At 53.4% G+C, this 18,926-nt stretch overlaps 9 protein-coding genes across 9 annotated transcripts; 4 read left to right on the forward strand and 5 right to left on the reverse strand.

The window, feature by feature from the left end:
• Positions 1 to 1,346: 1,346 nt before the first annotated feature.
• On the reverse strand, positions 1,347 to 2,450 carry PUNSTDRAFT_52138 (uncharacterized protein). The gene is made up of 2 exons (XM_007383251.1): positions 1,876 to 2,450; positions 1,347 to 1,822 (listed from the first exon to the last, which is right to left on the reverse strand). Exon 1 carries the CDS (start codon positions 2,276 to 2,278, stop codon positions 1,964 to 1,966), a length of 315 nt encoding a protein of 104 aa, XP_007383313.1. The 5' UTR covers positions 2,279 to 2,450; the 3' UTR covers positions 1,347 to 1,822; positions 1,876 to 1,963.
• A 132-nt stretch (positions 2,451 to 2,582) lies between these two features.
• Positions 2,583 to 3,213, reverse strand: PUNSTDRAFT_52139 (uncharacterized protein). Its single transcript, XM_007383252.1, has 3 exons — positions 3,189 to 3,213; positions 2,761 to 3,127; positions 2,583 to 2,708 (listed from the first exon to the last, which is right to left on the reverse strand). The coding sequence occupies exon 2, from the start codon at positions 3,117 to 3,119 to the stop codon at positions 2,775 to 2,777; it is 345 nt and encodes a 114-aa protein (XP_007383314.1). The 5' UTR covers positions 3,120 to 3,127; positions 3,189 to 3,213; the 3' UTR covers positions 2,583 to 2,708; positions 2,761 to 2,774.
• A 545-nt stretch (positions 3,214 to 3,758) lies between these two features.
• PUNSTDRAFT_133814 (uncharacterized protein) lies at positions 3,759 to 4,091 on the reverse strand (the record flags this gene model as incomplete). The annotated part of the gene is made up of 1 exon (XM_007383253.1): positions 3,759 to 4,091. The coding sequence occupies one exon, from the start codon at positions 4,089 to 4,091 to the stop codon at positions 3,759 to 3,761; it is 333 nt and encodes a 110-aa protein (XP_007383315.1).
• An 871-nt stretch (positions 4,092 to 4,962) lies between these two features.
• Positions 4,963 to 7,363, forward strand: PUNSTDRAFT_102022 (uncharacterized protein; the record flags this gene model as incomplete). Its single annotated transcript, XM_007383254.1, has 7 exons — positions 4,963 to 5,008; positions 5,069 to 5,243; positions 5,298 to 5,438; positions 5,497 to 6,740; positions 6,788 to 6,825; positions 6,879 to 6,930; positions 6,983 to 7,363. The coding sequence occupies 7 exons, from the start codon at positions 4,963 to 4,965 to the stop codon at positions 7,234 to 7,236; spliced, it is 1,950 nt and encodes a 649-aa protein (XP_007383316.1). The 3' UTR covers positions 7,237 to 7,363.
• Positions 7,364 to 7,808: 445 nt separating this feature from the next.
• Positions 7,809 to 9,147, forward strand: PUNSTDRAFT_143387 (uncharacterized protein; the record flags this gene model as incomplete). Its single annotated transcript, XM_007383255.1, has 5 exons — positions 7,809 to 7,994; positions 8,065 to 8,106; positions 8,155 to 8,438; positions 8,496 to 8,991; positions 9,043 to 9,147. 5 exons carry the CDS (start codon positions 7,809 to 7,811, stop codon positions 9,145 to 9,147), a joined length of 1,113 nt encoding a protein of 370 aa, XP_007383317.1.
• Positions 9,148 to 9,158: 11 nt separating this feature from the next.
• Positions 9,159 to 11,283, reverse strand: PUNSTDRAFT_143388 (DEAD-domain-containing protein). The gene is made up of 11 exons (XM_007383256.1): positions 11,153 to 11,283; positions 11,029 to 11,100; positions 10,934 to 10,974; positions 10,802 to 10,875; positions 10,661 to 10,753; positions 10,508 to 10,610; positions 10,161 to 10,447; positions 9,860 to 10,103; positions 9,516 to 9,801; positions 9,319 to 9,464; positions 9,159 to 9,264 (listed from the first exon to the last, which is right to left on the reverse strand). The coding sequence occupies exons 1-11, from the start codon at positions 11,199 to 11,201 to the stop codon at positions 9,241 to 9,243; spliced, it is 1,419 nt and encodes a 472-aa protein (XP_007383318.1). The 5' UTR covers positions 11,202 to 11,283; the 3' UTR covers positions 9,159 to 9,240.
• Positions 11,284 to 11,310: 27 nt separating this feature from the next.
• PUNSTDRAFT_102032 (uncharacterized protein) lies at positions 11,311 to 12,475 on the reverse strand (the record flags this gene model as incomplete). Its single annotated transcript, XM_007383257.1, has 6 exons — positions 11,311 to 11,598; positions 11,650 to 11,659; positions 11,713 to 11,784; positions 11,838 to 11,904; positions 11,960 to 12,087; positions 12,142 to 12,475. 6 exons carry the CDS (start codon positions 12,473 to 12,475, stop codon positions 11,532 to 11,534), a joined length of 678 nt encoding a protein of 225 aa, XP_007383319.1. The 3' UTR covers positions 11,311 to 11,531.
• A 337-nt stretch (positions 12,476 to 12,812) lies between these two features.
• On the forward strand, positions 12,813 to 15,609 carry PUNSTDRAFT_133819 (DnaJ-domain-containing protein; the record flags this gene model as incomplete). Its single annotated transcript, XM_007383258.1, has 8 exons — positions 12,813 to 12,893; positions 12,954 to 13,016; positions 13,073 to 13,329; positions 13,386 to 14,094; positions 14,525 to 14,737; positions 14,791 to 14,980; positions 15,045 to 15,157; positions 15,535 to 15,609. The coding sequence occupies 8 exons, from the start codon at positions 12,813 to 12,815 to the stop codon at positions 15,607 to 15,609; spliced, it is 1,701 nt and encodes a 566-aa protein (XP_007383320.1).
• Positions 15,610 to 15,950: 341 nt separating this feature from the next.
• Positions 15,951 to 16,681, forward strand: PUNSTDRAFT_133820 (uncharacterized protein; the record flags this gene model as incomplete). Its single annotated transcript, XM_007383259.1, has 5 exons — positions 15,951 to 16,016; positions 16,085 to 16,221; positions 16,280 to 16,418; positions 16,471 to 16,496; positions 16,546 to 16,681. 5 exons carry the CDS (start codon positions 15,951 to 15,953, stop codon positions 16,679 to 16,681), a joined length of 504 nt encoding a protein of 167 aa, XP_007383321.1.
• Between the last annotated feature and the right edge of the window lie 2,245 nt (positions 16,682 to 18,926).

The following is an 18,926-nucleotide window of genomic DNA, read 5'->3' on the forward strand; positions in this document are numbered from 1 at the left end:
CGCCGTGCTCGTCTCGTTCTCTCCACCGTTTACCACACTCGCGTGTCTGGTGGAGGTAAGAACCATCCGCATACATTCACACATACATGTATTAACTAGATGACCTGTAGCCTAACACGTGGCTACAGGTAAATAAGACCGTTTACCACACTTGCGTGTCTGGTGTTGAACTTTGTATATCGTACAAATATGGAAATATCACATGCTCGTTACCTATTATGTACAGATTCTCTCACATGTTCTATTATTGTGTTCTTCTTTGTGATCTTCTATCTTTCCTGATTGATATTACCGCTTTAGGCACATTCTTTTGTTCCCTTTATGGAAATGCTTCCCTCGAGCTCCCTCACATATACCAGGAGCTCTCCCTCCGCATCTCCTCAGTCTTTTCCCTTATACTTGACTGAGGAGTGAGTCTGCCATGTCCCTTCATGTCCCTCATGTCCTAATGTACTTATGATGCCTCTGTAGTCATATATTAGGTACTACATGTGTAACTCAGTCTTTTCCCTTATACTTGACTGAGGATCATATATTAGGGAATTATTGCTCTTGCCTTCAGATCCAGAAGTTCATCATCCGGTGGAGCCTAACACGCGGCTACAGGTCTTAACAAGTAACACGTACTGTTCGCTTGCTAATCAATATAGCACCGCTGTGGCACGCTCAGACAAAAAGGCAGCTATGGGCCTAATGACAAAGGCCCAGAATTCTGTGCATCAGACAAACAATGCACCCTACATCCCAGCGGACAGACTATCTAGTCATACCAGGCTCTTTGACCCTGCAGCACCCCAGTTACGGCTGCCATTACGTGTGGGTGAAACTTTGATGGGTATGTCACAAAGTTGGAATTATCATATCACTAGTGAGCGTCTGCCTCTCTTCTAGCAAGCATCCTCTGACTCATACTAGCCATCAATACACTCCGAGCTCGTTGTGAATAGCACGATTGATTACCCAGATGTCTGGAAATATCTTCCATCAGGGCCATTCAACTCTGTGGAGGCGTTCACAGAGTATTTCATGCTTCTCATAGCGCGCGATCCCAAATGGATGCTCTATGCGGTATATGACAAAGGATCGTCGTCAAATGCCGAAGGAGGTCCATTTTCGTCAAGCACGCATGGAAGACGTGGTCTGATACACACTGATCTTAAGGCGCTGCTGAAACGTTTGCTGGGACCATCGGCTTTCTGCAAATAAATATTCCATGCAAATAACACGCCATTGGCGTCTTGGGGTCCCTCGGAAGCTCCGCCACCGGCATCAGCCTCGGCACATGCCGGCACGTGGTTATCTGAGCGCGACCATATCGGTCTTCATACAAACACGACAGGTGTCCAGGCCGAGGCCGATCTATGGTAGAGATACATAATGATGAAGGACGTGTGCTGAAGACGGTGATGCAAATAATGCGAGGTATAATATAGAACAATCCGCGATGCAAAGAGGGAAAAAGCAAGCAAGTCCAGTAGAAGTCAAGGGAAGGTGTATGCATGAGGTGCAGAAGCAGGTTTTTGTTCTGCGATAGTGATGAGACGTATGCGGCCGCGTTATGCGGGAAGGGAGCCCCGGTGATGAGGGGTGCCGCGATATGATGGAAGGACGGCCAACATGCACATCTCCTATTGGAGATTGAGGTCGTTGAAGAGGATCCTCGATGCGTATGCCCAAATCGTCATTGGCGATGTCACCGTGATGCGGACGCGATATCGATACGTCGATCGCCGGTGGGGATCGGGTTACCGCGTCCAGCGATATGATCGATTTTGACGGCGCTGTGGCGACAAACGTTCAAGATGATGGGGATGCAGGATATCTATGAGCAAGGTCAATCGACGTTGAGACGCATATATTCAGCTGTTCACGTACCTGGCATGCCAGTTGGCCGTCCAGGGTACAGCGCTGGAGTGTAACAGCGAAAGAGATATAGACAATGTTCAGGCCTTCAGCACCGTTGCTAGCTCTTGCCGGGCTTCATGACCTCCTCCCAAGCTTCGCACAACCTCTCGACCAAGCTCTTCTCCTTCTCCTGATCGCGCGCCTTCTGCAGCTCCTCCATGCGCCGCTCGCGGTTCCACTTCATCTCGCGCAAGCATCCCCGCGGATACGGCAGACGCAAGGGCGACTTGGGTCGCTCGTTCTCCTTCTCCTCGTTGTTCTTTACCTCGTCGGCGTCGCTGGACGCGGCGGACGGATCCTTCGCGGAGACCTTGCCGAACGGCGTCGACGGGAAGTAGGCGTGCACGGGCGACAGGCAGTTCCGGATGATCATCGCGTCCAGCGACGAGGGCGCAGGAGGGCGCGGTGCTCCTTATAGGTCGAGCCGGGTGCGGTGGTGGAGGCCGTCAAGCAGGAGCGGTGGGCATGTCAGCCGGCAGACGGATTACAGGCAGGGGCGACGAGTAGGTGCGGCTGGGAGCGTCCGGCCGGACATGGTAAGTGCGATGCCGAGAGGGGATCGCGACATGGCGCCGGGGCGCACACGTATGCAGCATTGTCGTCTGTGAGCGAATGACCGACCGCCGTTTCGTAAGGCGCCGCAGCAAGCGCCCGCACAGCCATCCCCACACCTCGTACGATTTTATTCCTCAGGCAGGAACACCAGTACATACACCCCAGAGTACACTGTCAAACGGGAAGATACATCGTGGCGTCGTCATCAGGAATCATAAGGCCACGAGCTGTGTGCCTTCGCGATGCCACTGAACTTGGCGGTCTCAGATCGTTACCGTTACCTTCCAGGCGATGGCTCACCTCCGTAAATATGCTCATACCGAACAGCCGAATCGGAAGCTTCCTACTCCAGCAGGTCCAGCTGGGAAATCGGAGAAGGTCGCACAGCCGCCGCCAACGGCTCCAACCTCGGCGCCCCCGCTGGTACCACAGGTCGTATCGTTGAAGAACGGCACCGAGCATGGCACCCCAAAGCTGGACGCAATCGAGACCGACGCGCCGCTCACTGTGACGCATTGTTGGGGTCCGCCGCATGTGCCGCCGTTGAAGAAGGGTGCCCCACTGCAGCCCGCCCCGGAAAACTCTTGCCAGATGCCAGCCTCAGCTACCTGAGCAAGGGAAGCGGCCAGTACCGCGCCCACCAACATGTACGTTTTCATAATGTAGCCTAACACAGAGACGTGCTGTGGTCAGCATCAACTGCTCGGCGGAAGGTAGTACGAACTTGCCTGGCAAGTGATGGCTGGAACGATGGTTCTACAGAGGGTGCGTGCGGCCGACTTTATATCTTAGGGGCCTATAGTATAATCATCTTGCGACAAAGCGCCGACCGGGTCGGAATTGTCGGGAATTCAGAAAGGGACTTAAATCGGCCTTGAGCTGCTCGGACAGCGAAGGGCACGGGCTTTTTCCTAATGGACCTAAGGATGTTCGCGTTAGTGACAGTGGAGAACCTCCAGATAGATGCCAAAATACCTTCATTCCCGCTGTAGTTCGCAGACGGCCAGGATCCCCGCATCTCGAGTTGCAGTCCATCGGAGAGGTTCAACTATGATCTACGTCATGGCTGCAAGGTGAATTACCTGAGGAAGATGGTCAAGTTCAAGCGCTCAAGTACGAGTCTCGAGGTGACCATTGGGAAGGTACTGTTTTACAAATGAAGGAATACATGGCAGCTGTCGCTCAGGCTGCGTTCACAACGAGTAATGCACACTTCTCCATGTGATGGCGAATCTGAGTTCAATACATTCAGGGACTTCCAATACTCAAACGGTAACACGCATTGTCTGCTCACGTATTCAGGTGGAGCAGGCGAACAGGAAACTGCCTGTGCCGGATGGCAAATCGGAGAAGTCGATGCACCCGGCTCCAAAGCGGTCGATGATGGATCCTCCACTGGTACCGCACGTAGTGTCGTTAAAGAACGGCACGGAGCACGGCACTCCAAAGCTCGTTTGGATCGCAACGGACTCGCCACCAAGTGTGACGCATTGCTGGGGACCACCGCACGAGCCGCCGTTGAAGAACGGGGCACCGGAGCAGCCCGCGCCAGAAAACTCTTGCCAGAATGCTGCTGAAGCGACTTGAGCGAGGCAGACGGCGGTGACTGTATTGATAACGGAGAAGTACATGATGGGATCGGGTTGGTCTGGTCGCAAAAATCAACTCATATGAGGTCCTGTTTTGATTGATGGACTAACCTCAGTAGAAGGACTCCCAGAGTGAGCTCCTCTGTCTCAGGGTACGCGTACGGGTTTTTATACCTTCAGTTAGATGAAACCATGTGCCCTTCTTGTTGCCGTAGAAAAATCCTGACGCAGAGAGTGGCGTCGTGCATTTCAATAGGCGCAGTCAGACGACGATGATCCGGCGAGGCTGGTATCTCCTGTTGCCCCAGATGCACGGATGCCCGTCCTCAACAGCAAATCATTGCGCTCAGGCCACGCCCGCGAAACTCATGTTCCCGCCTGGATTTTCAAAGAGCCAAATTCAGGCGCGTTCAGATAGGCCAAGCGTTGATGCATCCTCCTTTGCCGTCGGATGCGCTCGCAAAGTGGTCTAGAATCGTCGTTGTCTGTGAGTTCGGTGGATTTGGGTGGATCCGTCAGCCCCTACCATTCCATATGGGTCCTTTCTATGTTGCTGAACGCAGAGAATCGGAACGATGGCATGGCGTCCGATCAGGAATTGAAGCCAGGGATGAATGAACTGAACTTTCGCGATACTGCTGATGACGGGGTAGCGCAGACTGGAACAATGTCAAGCCCTCCTAGCTCGCATACAACCAAGAGTCGTGCCCGACAGTCTGGGGCGTTGTCAGTTGAACGTGGCGCAAGTCGAGGCTCAAGTCAAGTCACCAACGCCAGCCCGTCAACGCCACTCGTCAACTGCAGCTGCCATGTTGAGCATTCCTGAAACCGTTGACCGGTCTTGTTCATCTCAGATCGAAGATACTCCTTTGGTCAACGAGAGCCTGCTCCCGACCGACGGCTAACTCCAAGTATGTCCGAGCAGGGTTTGTCTTTCGTGTACTACTGCTCTGGACATGGTGCGTGAATTCGCGTTACCCGATGGCCTCCCGATGGCTCATCTCACTCGATTTCCGAAGGATACGGACATGCTACCCGCGTTTCTGCGTTTGCGGGTCATCTGCTGTCTCTGAATCCGCAACCCACGGTGTACATTGTCTCTTCCGCACCGAGGCACGTCTTTGCGGACAGCATCGCACAGGGCGCGACATATCGCTACGCAGATATCGACCCTGTTGTGGTCCAACCCCTTGCGTGAGTGAACGATATCATGCTCCGCCAACGATGTACTCATGTCCGTCCCTCCAGGTATAGAGTCGATCGTCGCAAAAGTGTAGATGTCCTCAAGTCCTTCTTAGCGAAGAAAGACGCCAAATTGGAGGAGGAGATCGAGTTTCTGAAAGATGTCGAAGCCGATTGTGTCCTCAGTGACGCTGCATTCCTCGGCTGGTAAGCAGTACAATACATACATCGCTCTCCATCCCTTCCTCACCTAGCCTACCCGCAGTTTAGCCGCGCACGCGTGCCGCATTCCATCCGTTCTTGTCACCAACTTCAGCTTTGACTCTGTGTACTCCTACCTATCCACCACCGACGTTGATCAGAACGTCCAGGATTCCCATCCCCGCGACATCCTCCAGGCACCCTCCGCCCCAGATGACATCTCGCCCGACGTTCCCATCCCACCATCCGAACTCGAGCCCCTCGTAGCGCAGATACACGTAGGGTATCGCTGTGCCGACTTACTACTGCTCCTTCCCGGCGCGATCCCCATGCCCTCGTTTGCGGCTCTGCCAACTCTGCCGAGCCCGGCCTGGATAGACCCCGTTACGATGTCATTCAAACCGGAAATTCTCGACTACCTCGCCAGAATATCGTCTGACATCACGATGCTGCCCTCCGTTCCATTCAGCATCTCGCCTGATTGTCCTGACCAAGACGCGAGTCCAACAACGCCTGATCGCATCCGCACCATTCGTGAAGCACCACTTCTAGTTCGCCCAACCAACGCCTCAATATACACCCCGCTTGGTCGTTCTGCACTTCTTAGCTCTATAGGAGTACCTGAACATCTACACGATGAATCTCGGACGAAGATACTCATCGTGTCCTTCGGCGGCCAGTCTTTCCGCCGACCGCATAGCCGCGCGCCCAGCCGCGCCGGCTCTTCAGTGGACCTCACCGACCTCACCAGCAGGATGCATCTTCACTCCAACGTTCATAGTCGTTCACCGCCGTCCTTCGGCGCGCATAATCTCACCCCGATCTCGAGTTCCGACTCGGGGGAAACCGCTGCCAGCTTATTACTTCCTTCGCGTTGGTCCTCGTCATCTTGCACGACACCTGATCCTGTGCCATCACCGCAGTATCCACCGCCAGCAGTACCCTCAGTGCCCTCCCGACCAGGACTTCCGCGCCTAGCATCTGCATCGCATATATTCATTCCTGGTGCGCCACCAGCAGCCAAGACGCCCGCCACGCCGACGATGGGGAGCTTTCCGACGTTCTGTAGCATCACTCCCGCGTCACCTATCCCTACCCTAATATCCGAGGACAGTAACGCTTGGGGTTCACAGACGTCTACTGAGGCGGGCGCGAATGACGAAAGCGCCCTGGAAGAAGACCCTTTCTTGCTGCCGGACGAGTCGTGGATTGCGATTGTATGCGGGGTGCCTAAGGAATGGGGTCGTGAACACGGCGAGGAGTTGCCGGCTGGATTCTACGTGGCGCCTAAAGATGTGTACATGCCAGGTACCAGTTCCAAACCTTTGCCGGTACATTGGCTGATCTCGCTGCAGATTTAACAGCAGCGGCCGACGTTCTTCTCGGTAAACTCGTAAGCACGGACAGTTTCCACGTCCTGGCCCCCCTCATAACAATCATTTGTAGGGATACGGCACGGTATCGGAGTGTGTCGATGCATGCACGCCTTTTGTATACGGTACGTCGTCGCTATCTGTTACACATATAGCTGAAACTGATGTTGATCCCAGTCCCCCGCCCACTGTTCATTGAAGAACACGGCCTCCGGCTCCTTTTGGAGCGCGAAGGAGCCGGTGTCGTGCTCCCGCGCGCGAAGTACGAAGCTGGCGACTGGGCCCGCGCTGTCAGTGAAGCGTATGCAAAGGGGAAGGATAGGAAGGTTAGAAAGAGGCAAGAGGGTGAAACGGGGCTGAGGAAGAGGCAAGGGGTAGAGATAGCACAAGGACTGGTGAAATGGGTAGAGGAGTGGTTGACCCACAACTGACGGTATGGCATCACCAATGGAAATCACGTTTCACATGAGCATGACCGTCTAACGGTGCTCTAGCTTCAGGACTAGATTGTGTAACATGTGATTGTCAGCATGCTATGGACGGTCACTACTTCGTATTCTTCGGACAATAAACCACGCTATTCAATTTCGACTATACAATTCAGATACCGAAAAGTTCCAATTTAGCTCCATGACGTTTGTGCTACTCGATGGTGCTTGGTGATGAATATCGCCCTACCCGAAGAATTGTGTCGAGTGAGGAATATCATCGGTTCGTCGCATACGCATGGTGTATCGTCACAAAGGCTTCTGATGTTGCGGTATTGTTGACAAATTCGGCAGCTTTTATGAACTTTTGTGCAACCCCTCAGAATATTTGCAGGGAACCCTAGTGGTGGCAACCTCTTCGGTTGAGCATCTACCGGGGCATGCTAACGCCCATAAGACGACAGCTTTGATCACGGACGAACCTTATTCACAGCTCGGAATGCTGTGAACACTCACCACTGTTCGGTTCGCTGGACATCCTCGCTGGACATCCTTACTCAGCTTCACCCGTGAACATGTCGTCGAAAGACACATACATCGTCATTGGCGGGAGTGGAATGGTTGGACGCCACATTGTGGAGGCTCTCCTGGCAAGGGGCGACGTTGTCTTCTGTTTTGATGTCGTGCAACGTCATTACGACGTTCCATTTTACATGGGCGACATTTCCGAGGAAGGGTCATTCCTGGATGCTTTGCGCAAGGTGAGATTCTTCCGTCAGCGCATCAGCACCTACAGGTTAACCTTACCCCCTTCCCCCTCCCCGCGGATAGAGCGGCGCGACGTGCATATTTCATACGGCATCTCCTCGTCAGGTAGGCCCTTTACAGTGCGCGATTCCTATCTCTCATCACAAACTCCAGGGCGCAAAGCCCGATGGAATCTATCAGAAAGTCAACGTAGATGGTACAAAAGCTGTAATAGCTGCCGCCATTACGTGTGGCGTCAAGAAGCTTGTATGGACAAGCTCGTCGGGGATCGTATTCGACGGGCACCATTTGGCTAACGTTGACGAAACTCAACCCATTCCTAAGAAACCGGTCGACCCGTACAATGGTTCGAAGGCGGAGGCAGAGTGCATCGTACTCAACGCTAACGGCCAGAACGGACTCCTCACCGTTGCTCTAAGGCCGTCTACAGTATTCGGGTGAGAGGTCGCGCTTACCAAGATGATGAGGGACCTGCCTTTGATACAGCCTCCCAGCCCCGGCGACACTCAATTCATGCGCGCCTTTCAAGAAACCTTTGACTCCGGTTGGTCTCATATCCAGATCGGCGATAACACCAACCTTACGGATTGGACCTACGTCGACAACGTCGCGGACGCACACTTACTTGCTGCTGATAAACTGGCGCCCGAGAACCCCGACGTCGCAGGTCAGGCCTTCTTCATCACCAACGGAGAACCGATCCCGTTCTGGGACTTTAGTCGTAAAGTCTATGAGCGTCTGCGCGAAGTGGATCCCGCTTCCGCCGCATGCTCTCAGCGTCCAATCTGCAGTGTACCAAAGACGTTCGGGTACCTCATCGGGTTACTGTCGGAATGGTGGAATTGGTTCAGGGGAACGGAGCCAATCATGACTCGCTATAGGGTCATGTACTTCTCAGCCGTTCGCTATCACAACATTGGCAAGGCGCGTGCGGTATTAGGCTACGATCCCAAAGTTTCCGTCGATGAAGGCATCAATCGCATGGTAGACGTACGCTTCCCGCATCAAACCATGGGAAATCGAGTGCTAATTTCCTATCAGTGGTGGATCGCCTTTGGGCGCCCTAGACTAACCCTGTCGGTGCTGCCTGGTGTAACGCGGGCATTGGCTTCCACTTGGACAGCCGATGATGGCGTGCAAGCGTAATTGCCACATCACCTGCTTTCACCTCAAGTACATGACATACAAACAATCAGAGCATGAGGTCACATAGATCACAACGTAGATATTCTATGTTCATCACTTCAGATATTTCTTCATGGTCTATGTGGCATGATGAGTGAAGCAAGACGGCCCAATCCATGTTGATGAACACACCTCTTCCATCTCGTCCAAATCATTCGTCTCAATACGGATAATCTGCCGTCCAAGCGCCTTCTCGATCTGCTCCATCTGCTTCCACGTCGTTTGGTCGTGTACGAAGTTTACCGAGATTCCCTTGCGTCCAAACCGACCGGTACGGCCTGGTGGGAGACTTTGATACTAGCACGCACTATTACATATGGCGAACTCACCGATCCTGTGAATATACGTCTCCAAGTCTGGTCGCATGTCCGACTTCGATATTGACTTGTCGCGTTCGTTCAGAAGAGGTAGATCGTAGTTGACCACCATATTGACTTGCAAGACGTCGATTCCTCGAGCCATGACGTTGGTTGTGATGAGCACCTTCTCCAGACCCTCGCGGAACCTGTCGATGATCGAGTCTCGCTCCGACGTGTCTTTGGCGCCGTGAAGAGAAGCGACTTTGTGCCCTTCGCTAGACATACGCTGGGCTACCCTATCGGCTGTATGTTTCCTCTTGACGGTGATTAGATGCATTAGCAATGGTGGACATGCGGATAATAAGATAAAATACCTCGCAGAAGATGATGCTTTGACCGATCGTGAGCAAGGAGTAAAGGCTGACAAGAATATCGTATTTGTGTTCTTCGTTTTTGCAATCCATGTAGAACTGTCGGATAGCGTCCACGGACAGTTCATTCTGCTTCAGCTCGATCTTGTTGGCATTCGGAGCAAATTTGCTCGCAAAGTTCCGGACGTGGTCGGGGAAGGTGGCGGAGAACAAGATGATCTGTACAGGCTTCCCCCGCGGAAGCGAGCTGAGTAGACCGCGCGTCAGCTTGATCGACTGTCAACAAGAGTCGTGAAATATGCACTTCTTGACACGAAGAGTCTGATCGCCAAGACCATCTTGATCCAACATGTTATCGGCCTCATCCAACACGAACACCTTGACGTCGCTGGTGTCGAGAATTCTCTTCCGCATCAAGTCAATCATTGTCCCAGGAGTTCCGACAACAATATGGGCAGTGATTCGTGACGCGCCCTTCGGCAGACTATCCTTGATTGCGTATTCGGTCTGCACCGGGGTGAACTTGCCCATGGCGACGATGACCGACATGATTTGACGAGCTAACTCACGCGTAGGCGCGAGGCAAAGTGCCTAATGGTTGATTAAGGTGAATGTATGGGGATGGACACGACTGCTTGGCACGGTGCGTACCTGGGTCTTGTTCAGGTTGAAGTCGACTCGACTAAGCATCGTGAGGACGAAGGCGGCCGTCTTCCCTGTGCCGGATTGCGACTGCCCGATCATATTCTGCGGGCTGGTGCACGATATGATGGGATGTTCGACAGATACGAGGAGAACACGTACGGATCCTTGAGCAACAACGGCAACGCGCGCTCTTGAATCTTCGACGGCTTCGAGAAACCCATGTCGTACAGACCCTTGAGAAGATCCGCGTGTCTGAATGGATCATCAACATCGCTCACGCGTTTTTTAAGCTGCACGTACAAGCCTAGCTCCTCGAAAGTCTTCGCGCTGTACAAGGGTGAGTTGACATCAGCCTGTTGATCGGCCAGAGTAACCTGTATAAGAAGCCCGGTTCAATATAAATCTTGCACCCAGAGCTACTAATGCACGCACGGTAACATCGAAGGTCGATTTGATCAGATCTGTGGCCTGCCCTACGCATGTTCACTGAGATCGTAGTCAACAACGAATAACGCTGGGTTGCTAACCGGGTTTTGATCCTTCGGCCGTTGGCGCGTCTTTCGGAGGCTCAGGCGCAGGCTCCTCGGTTGCTTTCGGTTCTGGTCCAACAATAAGTTACATGAACTATTGGAAACTGTGCATAAGACACACTCGCGGCGGGTGCAGGGCCAGTGTAGAAGCCATCAGCGTCCTTCTCCATGCTGAATTGCGTTGCTCAGGGCGTAGTCCAAGTATAATAAAAGTCAGGCGCGAGTTATTCGAGTTTTATAGATCCACAGTACAAGAGCGTACAAAATGGAGATGACAGGGAACAAACTGCCGCAGACCGCAGATCGCAGAAAACGCGTGGGCGAGATAGGCGCTGGCATAGCCACACATCCCGCCGGCTTCCATTCAAGTTACCGATGCAGGATCTGGCTTGCAACCTGAGCTTCCAGTGAGACAGTAAGACATATGCATGCACCACTGTCCATCGAAGTTCAAATCTCGTATATATATTGCACGATGTGGTAACGTTGAAAGTAGATGGTTAGATGCGAGAGGAAATTTGAGTCATGAATAGAGACAGTCCGGGTATCGGCACATTCTTGCGGTGTCTGCAAGCATGTAAGAGATTGCATGGAAAGGAGACAACGGGGTGTTCTTACAGCTCGCGGACTATGGCACATGTCAGGAATACATTAACGTGAAGAGTATCACGGATAACTCACCTCGCATGATGAAATTGGTAAGGACAGCAAAGAACAACAAGGCGCTGATCACTACTGGACCAACAATCTCATCTAATGGTACATGAATGATGAGAGGAGTGGTTCACAGGTATTCTGAACCGTACTGAAGTGCCCAGGATCTCGCCGGCGAATCATGGTAATCCGGTGTTGGTAAATGGCATAACCGTACACCTGGTTCATGGTTTAGCCATGTTGGACCGACGGAAGACTTGCTGAAAATACGAACCAAAACGGCAACGCTGATGAACGCATACACATATGCAAAGTCTCGCGCTATCTGATCCTGAGATGCATTGAAGAGCGCGATTGACAGCGTTCCAATGAGAAGCGCAACGTTGAGGTAGGAGACCCAAGCTACGATATTATCAGTTACGGCATTCAAGATGGCATGCAAAGTTCCCAGCTCACTGCGCTCGTTAGCAAACCATACTTTTGCCTCTACCTTGATAGGCGTAGGTATCTTCTTGGGAACGCGAACCTGCTCGGGAACGGAATTGATGGCATGGTAGTCCCGGACGGTTGGTCTGCGGCCTTCTTCGTCCTCATCGGCATCCGGTATGGCATCCGCCCGGGTATATCGAGCCGCGCGATAGGGATTCTTGGGCAGTAAAGCTAGTGCGGGGCCAGAGAAAGGCGACATCCATCGTCGGATAGTAGATTCATGAGCGTCTGCGCCGTTCTGTCCATGACTGGTGTTTTGGCCGTTGGCCTGGTCGGTTTGGAGGGGGCTTGAGGATGCCATAACGCACGACAAGAAGGCGTTGGCCGCCGTCCAGCATGGTCTGCAGTGTCTTCATCGTGAGGAGGCCCGCACGTGCCTCGCACGGTGGCGCGGAATTTGCCAGGTGTCGCCAAACGCAGACTTGGCGGGGTCCGGAAGGGTCCGGACGAGTCCGGCCGATTTGACGTCAGACCGGGGCTTTCTCGCAGGTTCTGGTACCTACCACCGCCCGATGGTGCCTTCCCGGGACGCTACGACCTATAATTCTCAAATGACGCAGGCCGACATGTCACACGCGAACCCTCTCTATATACCCCCTCATTCGGTTTCTTACTCCTTGGCTTAATTATCACCAACCATGGGTCAAGATTATTACAAGTTACTCGGCGTTGATCGCAACGCTAGCGAGGATGACATCAAGAAGGCCTACAAGAAAATGGTAACGTGTTGGCATAGTCACTGCTCGGGCGACCCTCATCACTGACCGACATCTGCACAGGCCCTGAAATGGCATCCAGACCGTAACAAGGGCTCGGAGGATGCTTCAGCGAAGTTCAAGCAGGTGAGTTCGCACGTTTAAGCACCTCGGAAGACCCCGTATTGACGTCGTCGCTGCAGATATCCGAAGCCTTCGAAGTCCTCAGTGACAAGCAGAAGCGAACGATCTACGATCAGTTCGGTGAAGAGGGTTTGAAGGGCGGTGGCGGACCACCGCCAGGTGCAGGGGCCGGTGGATTCCCTGGAGGAGGTTTCAGCGGTTTCCCGGGGGGTGGAGGAGCTCAGACCTTCACGTTCACCAGCGGGCCTGGAGGTTTTGGTAGCAGCGGCGGCGGTCGGGGTGGTTTCTCACCGGGAGACCCCTTCTCGATCTTCGAGTGAGTATATCTCGGCCCTAGTGCGCTCCGAACGCAAGCTGACCATATTATTTCAGGCAATTCATGGGCGGCATGGGTGGTATGGGCGGTGGTGGCATGGGCGGCGGTAGGAGTAGCATGTTCACCACCGATGACGATGACGTACCTGGCTCCTTCTTCACGTCACGGTCAGGTGGCATGCCCGGCGGCTTCTCCAGCGGCGGTCGCCCAAGACCGCAACGACGGCCATCGTCACCACCACCGCAATCTGCAGGCCCGTCGGAGATCACGAAACCTCTCAAGGTCTCCCTTGATGACTTATACAACGGCGCCACGAAGCACCTCAAAGTCGGACGGAAGCTGCTGGGCGGCGGCACGGAAGACAAGGTGCTGGAGATCCAGGTTCTTCCCGGGTGGAAGGAGGGCACGAAGATTCGTTTCCCGCGCGCTGGAAACGAGCAACCCACCGGCGAGTCGCAGGACCTCGTCTTCGTCGTCGAGGAGAAGCCGCACGACCGGTTCACGAGAGAAGGCAACGACCTCGTATGCAAGGTCAAGATACCGCTCGTCGAGGCCTTGACGGGCGGATCGTCGAAGAAGACGATAGAGGCATTGGACGGCCGCAAGCTGCAAGTCACCGTACCCTCTGGGGTTGTCAAGCCCGGTCAAGAGACAAGAATAGCTGGGGAAGGCATGCCCATCAGGAAAGCGGGGAAGAAGGGCGACCTTATCGTGAGATGGGATGTCGTCTTCCCGGATCGGTTGACTGAAGCGCAGAAGGAGGGAGTACGGAAGGTGCTAGGATAGACGTATAACGTTACTCCACGGATCCAGTCGATGTAATCAGCATTGTATCATTATAACATCCAGGAATCTCTATAGCTTTCACTATCTATCTCGGGCACACGAAGGAACGCACGCCAGCCTTGGACCCCTTTCTCGCGCGAATTTGAGCTGACGCGTGACGATATGTAAGTGAAGACTGAAGTACGTGGCGGAAGCTCGTTCATCTCCTGTTTCGTCCGCTGGAATGTCTGTAGCACGGTACACTTCGGCGCACACTGCCTTCGCGATCCGTTCATCTGATTGATGTAGATCCCAGATACTCCAACGCGCTATACGTCTGGTGCCAATTCATGGCTTCACCCGACAAGCCCTGTCGCTCGCGGCTTTTCGAGAATCGGCTGCATCTGAACCGCTCAACACTCAATCTCAGAACGCGTCAGGAGGTCGACTGTCGGAAGCAGCTCTAGACGCTCTCTTCGGGCCGGGCGACGAGGCACGTCGGACGTTGATCGACGCGTGGTTGGACGCTGGAAGAACGGAGATGAGGTCAACCGTATCCGCCTCCGGCAGTACCCCGACTGTCAAAGATGTGCTAGAGAGGCGTCTGAACTATAATGTCCCGGCTCTGCGATACCTACCCGAGGTGCGCACATACACATTCGTTTTGTCTGGTTGGTCCGCTAACTCGATACCTAGGCGTTCACATTCCTCTCGACACCGCCCACTCCTTTACTGAATCTGCGTTTGCCTCCTCTGGATCCTACCCCCGCACTCTCGCATGCTTTTAAGGTCGCAGATGAGGCATGTCATATCACGCATGACCCAGCGACGGGAACGGAATGGTATGCGCGTCGAGCGACTTTGGCGGCAGTATACAGTGCGGCAGGTGCGCCTTGTGATCTAGCCATTGCCTCGCATTTCATGCTCACATGCACGTCTGTGTTCTACAGAGCTCCATCAACTCACTTCGCCCCATGGTACGAACGAACTATTGGACTCTTTGCTGACATCCTCGTCGCGATTGCATAACACGGTCACTGACATCGGCGAGTTCGCCAACTACGTTGGTCGGAGCTGGGCGGGTATCCTGCGGAGTCGCGGAATGTTGTGATGTTCTGGCTTTGGTGGAAGGTAGAATGCTGGTCTTGTTCTACTCCACGCATTTCGCTGAGAGGTTGCATAGATCGAGCGCTCCTGTTTTATCGTATGCTCCGTGGCAATCTGTGAAGGCGGAATCTTACGTGCCGGCTGCAATACTATATATCAACTTTCGGATGGATGACCTCCGAAAGCGATGCAAGACCAGCTGTTCCATCAATCAATGTGGGGCCCTTCTTCGGCTTGCTTTATCAACGCGTGCAGTGACCGCCGCGACCCTAGTTGTAACTGGTGCTGTGCGGAGTCGCCGAGTACTTGAACACTAACATATTGATATCGCAGCTCATGCCCGATGATGCTATACGCGAAAAGTGCGGCGGGTTTACCCTGAAATCGTCGAATCTCCTGGTACTGTAATGATCGTCCATAGTGGGACACCACGGACTTCAACTCCGGCTGCAATCCGGCTGAGTAGCTTCATACTAATAGCAGTGCTTAGGAATCGGACGCCAGCGCACGAGGCGCTGCTACGACTGCTGCACACTGCGGGGCCATACCGGAGGCACATTATCGTTGAATAGCAGACTCCGCGAGGTTTTACTTGCAGATATGCTTGAGAGCTGTGCCCGGGCCAGTTTTCGTACCTGCTCAGTTGTCCGTACACATCGGAGTCCCACGGCTTCACTAAGCGCCCGATACTACTGTCATGACGGTAATCACTGTTTGGAAACCCCGGCATCCAGGTGTCTGCGATCACGATGTCCTTAGGAGATGCTGCCACTATTTTCCAGGTCGTAAATAGGGTGAAAGAACACGTCGAGTTGGTACGATCGTCGTGTGAAGAGTGATCTAGCTATAGAGCACTTTGATGACTTGAATCTTCATCCTGCAGGTTTCCAGCAACGAGGAAGAGCTCACCAGAATCGCCAATATCTTGAATGAAATTGCAGAGGCCGTCTCACACTCTCGAATCGACTCCAACTCCAGCGATACGCAGGCATTCAACGATGCCCTGAGCGAAGTCCAAGAGTGAGCATGTCGCCTATCTTAACCGTCTTCCTCTCAGCTGAGAAAATTATATCTGCAGCTGCGTCTTGCATCTGAACAACATAGTACGAAGGCAGGCAAAGCGGAGCTGGCTTGCACAGCAATGGAAAGCCAAGGAGACAGCCGCCGATCTCGACGCCCTGTATCAACAGCTTCAGATATGTCACAACAAGTTTCAGGTATGTAATGATGCTGTATATCATTGATGTCCCTTAACGATTGACATATCAGCTTCGAGCGGCTGGGTCTATCGCCGGGTGAGTAACTCACTCTTCCATCGCGTCCGTATGCTCATGCCGGCCGAAGCGTGGTGCATGGTGTACGGGACGGCGTTACTACCTTGCAACAGGATCTTAGACGGGCGGTCCAGATGCTGGAAAGATTGCAGATCCAAGCAGAACGTAGTGATGGTCCACGCCAGGCGCAATTCCGACCCCTGTAAGTGTCTTATTATGTTGACCAACGGACTTCGCAAGTACCCAAGTCATATACAGAGTTCACGCACCTGGCCATGGGGAACGGCGACCTACACAAACAAAAAACCATCCTCAGCCCTCTTCTCAAACCGCAGGGCCGGCACCTAGTGAACCTTCGTAAGTCACTAAAATCAGAACGATCACAGCCTGTCGAATATTTCGTGAAAACAGGTGCAAGCGGACCGGCAATTTGATCATGAACATCGTCGAGGAGTTCCTCGAACATGGTGCTAAACTGGAGGTGGATCAATCCGTCGTCGTGGTGGGAATCCGGCGGAATCCACGACGCGTGAGTAGTACGAGCATGTCGTAAGGAGAACCCGATGGTGATTACTGTCACTTCCAGCCTCTATCCGTTCGGCAGAGCCCAGAGCTGAAGGTGACCGTCATGGACAACTGGACTCATACTGTAGAGAGCCCTAAGTCGTATCATGGGGAAAGTATGATACGTTTCTAACGGCATGGTAGGGATATTCGCTGCGAATACGTGGATGCAGGGTATCAGACTACGATCACTTTTCTGGAAGACGAAGAGACAGCGCTCCGTCTTTCACGGAAGTGGTACAGCTGTATCTTGATGCTTCACAGAGGAGGTAAAGAGGGCTGCGGAATGTTCTGGCGAACGCTGATACATGCCGTATCAGCACGAAATACAACCTTTCCCCGGGCGACGTCAGTTGATCGGCTTCTGGTCAGGCCCGTGCAGTTTCGAATACGGGGGGGGGCGCTTTACAGACGGTAGGTATCCCGTCGAATCGTGCGATCGAGTAAATGACATATGTGTTACAGCGAGAAGCAAACTACGCCGATCCAGAGCATGGCTGGTATCAGAAGTGGACCCACAAAATGAATAAGTACGTCGCGAGGATGAGCGAGGTGCGGAGTCCTAGTCCGGAGATCAAGTTCGATTATGGGCCGCAGGCCCCTGCGAACAACTGGTGCACCATAACGCTCGCCGGCAGCTCCGTGCTGCGTGCGGGAGGGTACCTAAGAAGTGACGATTCACGATGGGAATGCACCGACCGGCACTTGACAGAGCGCGATGCCGAGCGGGCTTTCTATGCAGAGGTGGTCGCAGTGCGTAGCCGTATGGCATAATCACCTCTGTAATGATCCGTTCCGGGCTATTATCGGTTGGACGACGTACGTATCTCTTAGGCTATGTCGCAAAGCATTTTATAAATTGCTAGAACCATCACCGGAGTCACCTGCGCACATTGTGTATCGTGATACATGAGAGAATGCGGAGTTCCGCTATGTCCTGCAGAAGAGAGGCGATGAGGGAGCACCGACTTGAGTCTATCTTTGCGATGACTGCGACCATGCGCGATGGTGAGTGTGAAAGGGTTTCGGAAATCGACTGCAAACCATAGACCTCTGTGGAAGCGGCGCCTGGGACGACCAACGCGCTGCTGAAACGCACTCTGGTTTTCGGTGTACCATCGATACCGGAAGTTGCTGGCTGCGATCCACCCAGGCTTTCCGAGTGTGTGTTGGCCCAGAGTCGGTAAAGCTGGACTTGCAAGCGAATACTCTAAGGCTTGATGGTCAGTCATTCATACGTCACAATCAAGCTGTATGCATTTGCAGACTCAGTGAGATGCGCGGTTGTGTGCTGAACGCTATCCCGCAATAGAGTGAGTGGATCAAGGACCTGAGAGAGCCAGCTACGAAGCCTCGATTGAACATCGTGTGATGGGCCGTGGTTCTGTGAGTTGCTATGCGAAGTCGACCGTGTGCGCGGACCACATCGAACCATTGCTCCTCCAGTTTTAGGCTTAGGACGTGAAGTGAAGATAGACGTGTGACGCGCGCAGCACCATGGCGATGCAACTGAGTTCGGTTCCAATGGTTCGCCGTCAAGGGTACGGTCCGGAGCAAGGCACGATGCTGCGCCTGCAGGATATCGCATTTTTTCCGCATCTGCGGGATACACAGAGAAATACGGGGACGTTAGAAGCAGGGATCCTGGTCTTGTGGTTGAGGTCGACTGGTAACCACGACGTGGTTCTTGCCTGGAGATGACGTTTCGAGCGATTTGAGCTCAGGCATGATAGGACGTCATTTTATGCACATCTGACTTACTGCACGGAGCGCATCACGATCAGAGAACGAGAACCCTTGATCAGTCACGAACATATCCGCCGTTGCAAGTAGTCACGAAGACTTCCGTGATAGTTTGCGCTCCGAAACGCAAGACACATCGGGAGG

This window comes from Punctularia strigosozonata (genome assembly GCF_000264995.1).
Source record: "Punctularia strigosozonata HHB-11173 SS5 unplaced genomic scaffold PUNSTscaffold_5, whole genome shotgun sequence".
NCBI classification, from domain to species: Eukaryota; Fungi; Basidiomycota; class Agaricomycetes; order Corticiales; family Punctulariaceae; genus Punctularia; species Punctularia strigosozonata.

Coding starts and splice junctions, on each gene's coding strand:
- PUNSTDRAFT_52138 (XM_007383251.1), bottom strand. CDS start 2,278: ATGATCATCCGGAACTGCCTGTCGCCCGTGCACGCCTACTTCCCGTCG.
- PUNSTDRAFT_52139 (XM_007383252.1), bottom strand. CDS start 3,119: ATGAAAACGTACATGTTGGTGGGCGCGGTACTGGCCGCTTCCCTTGCT.
- PUNSTDRAFT_143388 (XM_007383256.1), bottom strand. CDS start 11,201: ATGGAGAAGGACGCTGATGGCTTCTACACTGGCCCTGCACCCGCCGCG. Junction 10,754..10,801: donor ACTTTCGAGGAGCTAGGCTT/GTACGTGCAGCT, acceptor TGATCCATTCAG/ACACGCGGATCTTCTCAAGG. Junction 9,265..9,318: donor ATTTGGACGAGATGGAAGAG/GTGTGTTCATCA, acceptor CATGCCACATAG/ACCATGAAGAAATATCTGAA.